Here is an 8,947-nt window from a genome sequence, read left to right as displayed (position 1 = left end):
CCGCTCACTGGCTGAGCGTGGTGCAGGTGCGACACCGAGGGTTGCGATCCCGTTGCCGGTCAGTAAAAAAGACAAAAAGGAAAAATAAATGTTTATTGTAACAAAGTTTTTTTTTTTTTTTTTTTTTAAAGATGACCGGTAAGGGGATCTTAACCCTAGACTTGGTGTTGTCAGCACCATGCTCACTCAATGAGCTAACCAGCCATCTCTATATGGGATCCAAACCCAGGGCCTTGGTGTTATCAGCACCGCACTCTCCTGAGTGAGCCAGGGGCTGACCCGTAACAAAGTATTTTTACGCATTCTTTTATTTACTTATTTTTTTGTGGATGGCTGGTGTAGGGATCTGAACCCTTGACCTTGGTGTTATGATACTGGGCTCTGACCAACTGAGCTAACTGGCCAGCCCCTTTTTAAGTATTCTTAAAGGTAGAGGAAAGGGGCCAAAATTATAGTACAAGTGATAATCTTTTAAATAGGAGGAAATGAATCAGGTAGCTTTGACTGTGAAATTTTTTCCCAGTGGTCTACCTTTCTTTATCCACTTAGGATAATATTTCTAACCCTCTATCTTAAAGAATGAAGTGTGATTTAGTATTCATAAAATACTTATAAGCCCCAGATTGCCTCCTCTGAGCCTACTTTCAGCTTCAACTTCTGGGCTTTTTTCTCACAGAAAGAGCATTGTCTAATAAATAGCTCACAACTATGGCTGAGTATCCTTCAAGGAAAATATAATGTTGGTTCTTTCTTATTAGCCAGGCAGGAAATCCAAAAGCCAGTGTTGCTGAGTTAGATTTTTCTAGATTTATATTGTTAAGAGTGTTCAGAAAATTCATTTTAAAATTGCTGATTATTAGAAAAACCTTTTTAATACCCCTAAATATATTTATGTTAAAATTACTCAATTCAGCAACTTTCTCTATGTGCACTTACAAAGGATTTTAAAGAAAAGGAAATGATGGAGGGAAATGGTGAGAGGTCAGTAGTTTCTAAAGAACAGAAGAACATGAGATAGAACTCACTGATTTTCCTGCTCTATTGTCCCAGTACTCTTTTTCATAGGCATTTCTGAGTGACATATCTCATCCTCCCTGGAAAGCCTGCCTCACTTATAAAAACATCAGTTGCTTCTTGCACAGGAGAAAAATATAATCCAGTCGTAATTACAAATTATGGCATTAGGATCCTTAGCCTATATATTCATAAAGTCTTAAAGCTGTTATGCATTATTTGGGTGTATGAAGTTGTTCTTAGTTTGTGAATGTATTAAGCTGGCCAAGGCAGAAGTTTTACTCTTTTTACTGCTATATTTAGTTAAAATAATATTTTATTTCTTTGTTTTGCTTCTTTATAGGTAATTTTCATATTTATGTTTCATTTCTACAGAGAGTTAATAAAAAAAATCATCCTACTCTTTATCCTGGGAAGATTAAAATTAATAAAAAGAATTTAGTTTGTGTTCTTTATGGCTTTATATGGCATTCATTATTATCATGGTCCAGCAGACAAGTATGCATTTGTACTTATTGTAAAGTAGAAAAATAACAAATACTGGGCCGACCCGGTGGCACACTGGAGAGTGCGCCGCTTGAGAGTGCGGTGGTGCTCCTGCCGAGGGTTCGGATCCCATGTGGAGACCGGTTCCGCTCACTGGCTGAGCGCGGTGCGGGTGCAACACCGAGGGTTGTGATCCTGTTACTGGTCAGTAAAAAAGACAAAAAGGAAAAAAAAAACGAAAAATAACAAATACTCATACATATACAGCCAGTTTTATTTAAAGAGTTAATTTGTAAGATTTTTATTTTAAATGTTACAAATATATTAACATTTTGTTTCTAGAGTAGTTCAGTCATATGGGGAATAGATGCAAAAATTGAAATAATACTTATGTGATTTATTTTTTTGCAGGTAATAGACTGGGTAGACCCATCATTTGATGATTTTTCAGAGAGTACAGGCATCTCTACTATTACTGCCACATCCTTAGGTGTGAATAACTCAACTCATGGAAGAAAAAATGTGCCTTCCACATTAGGAAGTAGTAGATTTCCAGCTAGGAAAAGAGGAAAACTGTCTTCCTTAGAACAGATTTGTGGTCTAGAAAATTCAAAAGAATATTTGTCTGAAAACGAACCGTGGGTGGATAAATATAAACCAGAAACTCAGGTACTAAGTAGCATCCAAATATGTTTACATAATTTAATTGGAAAAGGAAAGGGATGGGATGGAGAGGGATGTATGTTTTCACATTTTTACTTACAAGAATCTTTCAGTGTAAATGTTAGAAAAAAATAATAATTTCCAGAGTTTTTTATGTTCCCAGGCTCAGATTTTCTCAACAGTTATTCTGAAGTTCTACCATTGTTTCTTTGTTTTAGACTTAATTTAACCCCCAACCTAGAATTGATCTCTTTATTATTGTTATTTTACTAAATTTGATACCCCACCCTACTCCCTTCCCAAAATGTATTTCTGGATTTAAAAAACTTGCCCAAAATTATACAGTGGTTATTATCTTAAGAAGATAATTTTTCCATGGTAATATAAAAGTTCAAGTGTAATCAAAAGAACCCTTATTACAATATAGCATGTTACTGGTTTGCTATTTTTTTCATTAAAAATGTTTAGGTTAATATATGCTAATGTACTAAAAATCCTTGGGTTAAAATGTTTTATTTTAAACTTGAAACTTTCATCTTAGCATGATCTTGCTGTGCATAAAAAGAAAATTGAAGAAGTTGAAACCTGGATAAAAGCTCAAGTCTTAGAAAAGCAACCAAAACAGGTAATTAAATAAGAAATATGTTTTAAAATATTTAAATCAAATGTTAGTCTGACTTAGAGTGGTTCATAAGAAGTTAAACTTTTATAATGACTTTATTCAAATAAGTCCAGGTTACCTCCAATACCAAAGCTCCCTAACCTTACTACTTCCAGCCTCACTAAAAGACTCAGAGACTTGGAGTTATCCCTGTAACTTGTACTTCTTTTTCGTTTTTATGTCCTGTTGTCAGCGTAAGGCAGTAAGGCACCGGAGACCAATAGGGTACTAGTATATTTAGTACATCAGATTATTTCACACTGAAACAAGCAGGCAAATTACATACCAGTGTCCATGCTAAGTATAGCCTAAAACAGTCATTACTAATTATAGGGTGATGGTTTTTTTTCACTTCCTAATTCAGCAGTTACCCTCAGCACCCCAAGGTAGAATACTATTCACTTTTTCTTTATCTCTCTTTTAAACTTTTTTTATTTTGAGACTCTTCAAACATGAAGGAAAAGAAGAATAGTAAACCTACTTATATATCCATAATATACCCATAATTTTCCCCCTTAAGTATTTCAGTAAATTATAAATATTGCATTTCAGTCAGACTTTTAGATACTTCGGTGTGCCTCTTTTTTAAAAAAAAGCACTTTCCTAATTAACTGTACATACCATTATTCTGTAACAAAACTAATTGTAACGTTCTAGTGTTATGTAATGATCAGTTCATATTCACATTTCTCCAGTTGTCCCCAAATGTGTTTTGCAGCTGGTTTGTTCCAACCATAATCTAATCAAGGACTACACATTGCATTTGATTGTTACGTCACATAGGTCTTTTCTTTTCAAATGTATTATCAGGCCCCTCTACCCTCTCTTTTTCTCCACAATGTTGATTTATTGAAGCGACCAGGCTAATTGACTTGTAGATGTCTTATATTCTGGATTTGTCAGATTGTTTCTTCCTGATGATGATTAATTTGTTCTTTTATTCTGCATTTCCTATAACCTGGAATTTTTAATCAAGGGCTTGATTTGACTCAAGTTGAACATTTTTGCAACAATACATTATATGTCATAGTGTATATTTTATTTTATTTTATATATTTATTTTTTTAAAGATGAAGGGAAAGGCCGGCCCGTGGCTCACTCGGTAGAGTGCGGTGCTCATAACACCAAGGCCACGGGTTCGGATCCTATATAGGGATGGCCGGTTTGCTCACTAGCTGAGCGTGGTGCTGACAACACCAAGCCAAGGGTTGAGATCCCCTTACCGGTCATCTTTTTAAAAAAAAAAAAAAAAAGATGAAGGGAAAGGGGATCTTAACCTTTGACTTAGTGTTGTCAGCATCACACTCTCCCAAGTGAGCTAACTAGCCATCCCTATATAGGGATCCGAACCCGTGGCCTAGATGTTATCAGCACCATACTCTCCCAAGTGAGCCACAGGCCAGCCCTCATGGTGTATATTTTATATTGTGTCATATCAGAAAGTATGGATGGTTTTCCTGCTAGCTTCTCTTTTTTTTTTTTTCCTTGTCTAGACATTGCTGACCAGGATCTCCTGCTATCTTTGATGTTAAATTTAGTAACTAGATTAAGGAATTGATCTGTCAAAAATGTTCATTGTAGAGTAATTTCCTCTTGCAACTGTCACACAATCTCTGGGGAGATAAAATACTTTATTTATTTTTGGTGGCTGGCTGGCAAGGGGAACCAAACCCGTAACCTTGGTGTTACAAGATGGTGCTCTAACCAACTGAGCTAACCCACCAGTCTCACCTGAAGTACTTCAGTATCCATTTTCAATCCTTGCCTGAAGCACTTATTTAGGTTGTGAAATGATGAAACTCTATTAATTTTATAATTATTTGCTGGCATTTTTTTTCTTTTTTAATTAACACAAAGCATTTTAGGTTTATTTAAATATAAATTATAATTTATACGAGATTTTTCTTTAAACAAACAAGGTTTTCTTTAAAAAAAATTACACGTGGATTTCTTTTTTTTTATCAGTTCTTCATACTGTACAATCTTTTTTTTTCATGCTTTTTTTTTTGGTGGCTAGCCAGCTTGGGAACAGAACCCTTGACCTTGGTGTTACAAGGCGGTTCTCTATCCAACTGAGCTAACTGACCAGTCCCCACAGTATAATCTTTTTGTTGAACAAAAGTTGCACTGTTAACAATTATTTATAGATCCCAAATAGACTGAGACTTCAGACATAAAAAATTTAACATTCATTCTAGTCCAGTGATTAGTTGTAAGAATTAGGGCCGTGCCCGTGGCGCACCGGGCCAACCCGGGCTGCTGCTTTTAAAAAAAAAAAAAAAAGATCTGCTTGGAAATTTAGTCAGTTCTCATTATTTGAGGTAGTTATGTTCTGTTAAGTTGCTGAACTAGCAAATACTGAACCTTTGTTCCTAAGAAAAATCCAGGATTAGATTTCTGCAAGCCTCTGTTAACGGCATTTTTGTCAGCCCCTCAATACGTAACCTTGTTATATGCGTGTTTCTACTTCAAAACACCTTGTTTAATATATATTGTTGATTCTTTAACTGTGAACTCACGGCCAACAATGCTGTTAATTCATGCACTGCCATTTTATTTATTTATTTTTTTTCCTTTTTTCGTGTCCGGCAACGGATCGCAACCCTCAGTGTCGCGCCCGGACCGGACCGGCAACGGGATCGCAACCATCGGTGTTGCGCCCACCCCTCGCTCAGCCACTGAGCGGGAACCGGTCTGTAGGTGGGATCTGAACCCTCGGCGGGAGCGCCGCCTCACTCCCAAGCGGCACACTGTAGCAGTGCGCCACCGGGCCGGCCCCATGCACTGCCATTTTAAAAAGTGGGTCTGGCTCTCTTCTAGGTCCAAATACATAGGTCCTTACCTACACTAGTTAATAAAGGTGAACAAATGAGCAAGGATTACAGCCCCGCATTGGATGTTGGACATCTTCCCCAATATGTTTTTAGCTTTAGCTTTTTCACAAAATCTAGTGTGCAAAGGAATATTACTGGGAGCCACAACCTCTAGTCTCTCATTAGAGTCCTATCTTATAAATATGTTTCTTAATATACATTTCTGCAAACCTTGGCCTGGTGTTGTCTGCACCACACTCAGCCAGTGAGTGCACTGGCCATCCCTATATAGGATCTGAACCCGTGTCCTCGGCACTACCAGCGCCACACTCTCCCAAGTGAGCCAGGGGGCCATCCCTAATATACATTTCTTAATCTAATTTCAAACTTAGGTCTCCCATAAGAATATTGTATGAGGGGACTTAAGAAAGTTTGTGGGAAAATAGAATTAAAAAGTAAAAATATAGAAGCACACCTGAGAGGAAGGAGATAAAAATAAAAAATATAAACTTTATTTCTCAACATAAGCTTCATCAAGTTCAGGCACTTTTCTAAGCCATGATACCAGCCATTTAGTCCATCCCTAAAGAACTGAGCATCCTAGGAATTTAAACATGTCAATGCAGGCTTCTTTACATTACTAAGTGGGGAAAAATAGGTGCTCTATAAAGATTTTTTAAGAAAACAAAGATTTTTTTAGGAAACAAAAAGGAATCAGAAGGAGCCAAATCAGGACTGTATGGTGGATGCTAAATTATTTTTCATTGACACAATTGCAAAATTGCCCTTGTTTGATGACAGCAATGAGCAGGAGCATTGTTGTGGTGCAGAAGGACTCTCTGGTGAAGCTTTTTAATAACAGGTCCTCCTGGGCGTTTTTCTGCTAAAGCTTTGGCTAACTTTCTCAAAACACTCTCATAATAAGCAAATGTTATCATTCTTTGACCCTCCAGAAAGTCAACAACAAAATGCTTTGAGCATCCAAAAGAACTGTTGCCATGACCTTTACTCTTGACCGGTCTGCTTTTGCTTTCACTGGACCACTTCTACTTCTTGGTAGCCATTGCTTTGATTATGTTTTATCTTCAGGATCGTGTTGGTAAAGCCATGTTTCATCTGTTTCAGTTCTTTGAAGAAACCTGTCATGATCTTGATCCCACTTGTTTAAAATTGCCATTGAAAGCTCTGTTCTTGTCTACAGCTGATGTGGGCACAACAGTTTTGGCACCCATCGAGCAGAAAGTTTGCTCAACTTTATTTTTTATTTTTTGGCAGCTGGCCAGTACAGGGATTGAACCCTGGGCCTTGGTGTTATCAGCACCACACTCTAACCAAGTGAGCTAACTGGCCAGCCCATGTTTGCTCAATTTTAATTGTTCAATCAGAATTGTGTAAGCTGAGCCAGTTGAGATGTCTGTGGTGTTGGCTGTTATTCCTGCTGTTAATCATTGGTCCTTTTCAATTAGGGCACAAACAAGATTAATTTTTCCTCAAAAATTGATGTGGGTGGTCTGCCAGACTTCATCTTCAGCATCCTCTTGTTCCTACTTAAAAGGAGTTATCTATTTGTAAACTGCTGATTACTTTGGGGTATTGTCCCCAGAAACTTTCATTAAGCATCAGTGATTTCACCATTCTTCCACCCAAGCTTCAGCATAAATTTAATATTTGTTCTTCAATTTTAGCAGAATTCATGTTGCTCTGATAGGGTCTCTTTGCAAACTGATGTCTTATCCTTCTTAGTGCCTCAAACTAGATCTTGTTCAGACATGTTATAACAAGTTAATATGAGTTTATTTTGGTTCAAAAAATTTTTGAATTTCATGCAGTAGTTTTTCATTTATGCCTTTTCCATGAACTTTTTGAAGACCCCTTATACTCATATATTAAATTATATTATACAATGAGAGATCTGTATTAATTGAATTTTATGAGTTCAGGGAACCTCTAAAAGTCTTCATTTTAGAATTCATCTAATTAATTTAGCCAAAGGTTAGTTGTTTTAATTTGGCTACTAAGTAGTCCTTGAGAGGGACATAGTACAAAAATTAAGGAATTAGCAGAAGGGGGGCTCAGGAAATAAGATTCTTTCATTTTATTTAAAGCTGGTTTTTTCCAGATAGCATTTTTGTGAAATTTAGTCTGCTTATACTGGACATTCAATAAATATTTGTAGAAGTAATAAGTAATATTTAGAAAGAAAACTCAAAAATAATGTTCTAGTATTCCAGTGATTTTGGTTTTTAATTAATGTTTGTATTTGGTTTTAGGGTGGATCTATTTTATTAATAACAGGTCCTCCTGGGTGTGGAAAGACAGCTACTATAAAAATACTGTCAAAGGAGTATGGTATTCAAGTACAAGAGTGGATTAATCCAGTTTTATCAGACTTCCAAAAAGGTGATTTCAAGGAGATGTTTAATCATGGTAAGGTTTGCTGTGAAGGTAGTAAAAATAGTGGGGAGATTTGTGCTTAGTGGAACTTTCAGATGAAGCTGTATGAGTGAATTTTTCCTCCCATACTTCCTAGTATCAGAGAGAAGTAATTTCAGGAGAAGGAAGGGAAGCATGCCTACAAGAAGCATGCCTACAGTACAGGGAATGAGATTCTTTGAGGATTAATTGTAACTGTTTTCTTAGATAACAAGTTCCTTTGTTTGCATTATTTAAGTTCTTTTTTTGAGGCTGTGGCTAGGAGGTTAGACAGTGTAAATAAGATCTTTTTATTTGTTTAAATGTAAATCGAACCTTAAGATGTGTTAAAGGAACTTGCCTTCTAACAAAATAGCTTAGATCAGTAAATAGAGTCAAATCAATTCAAAATGTGAGGGAAAGACTGTGGAATTTGGAAGAAGCCATAAGACTAACATTTAAAAATTAATAATAGTACCAATTTAAAGATGTATTACATTATAACTTTATACATATGTCTATATACTCTAGCACTATCATTTTTATCTTTTATAGTTTTTCTTCACTGTAGGTAAATTTGGGGTAGCCAAAACTAAACTAGGAGTAGCCATATCTCCTAGGCCAGTTTAAAGTGAGAGGGGTTCTGTAGAGGTCAATTTTATGTTGATGTGGAGTATTCCTCAAAATCTCTTTTCTGGGCTCTTATTTAACATGCTTTGTGCATACCATATCTTTGGTCTGTACATCCTTATGCTGCTAGTATCTCATGCACCTAGAACTTTTACTGCTTTCTAAGTAATAGCACTACTTTTGACAGTCTGTCTTTATTTAAACAATCTTCTATTGAAACATGACTTCAGAGGACTTCCCCCATCCTAAGCTTACTAACCAGTCATTC

General features: G+C 36.3%; 1 protein-coding gene across 1 annotated transcript in view; it reads left to right on the top strand.

The window, feature by feature from the left end:
* The window catches only part of RAD17 (RAD17 homolog (S. pombe)), a 41,550-nt gene that overhangs the window by 4,277 nt on the left and 28,326 nt on the right, over positions 1-8,947 (top strand). The window contains exons 2-4 of the mRNA XM_008575648.1: positions 1,912-2,169; positions 2,705-2,788; positions 7,908-8,069. Coding sequence (XP_008573870.1) covers positions 1,912-2,169; positions 2,705-2,788; positions 7,908-8,069 — 504 coding nt within the window. The remainder of the gene's footprint in view (positions 1-1,911; positions 2,170-2,704; positions 2,789-7,907; positions 8,070-8,947) is intronic.

The sequence above is a fragment of the Galeopterus variegatus genome, unplaced genomic scaffold (assembly GCF_000696425.1).
Source record: "Galeopterus variegatus unplaced genomic scaffold, G_variegatus-3.0.2 Scaffold1221, whole genome shotgun sequence".
Lineage (NCBI taxonomy): Eukaryota > Metazoa > Chordata > Mammalia > Dermoptera > Cynocephalidae > Galeopterus > Galeopterus variegatus.
The sequence above is the reverse complement of the archived record's forward strand: the minus strand, read 5'-3'. Positions and strand labels throughout refer to the sequence as shown.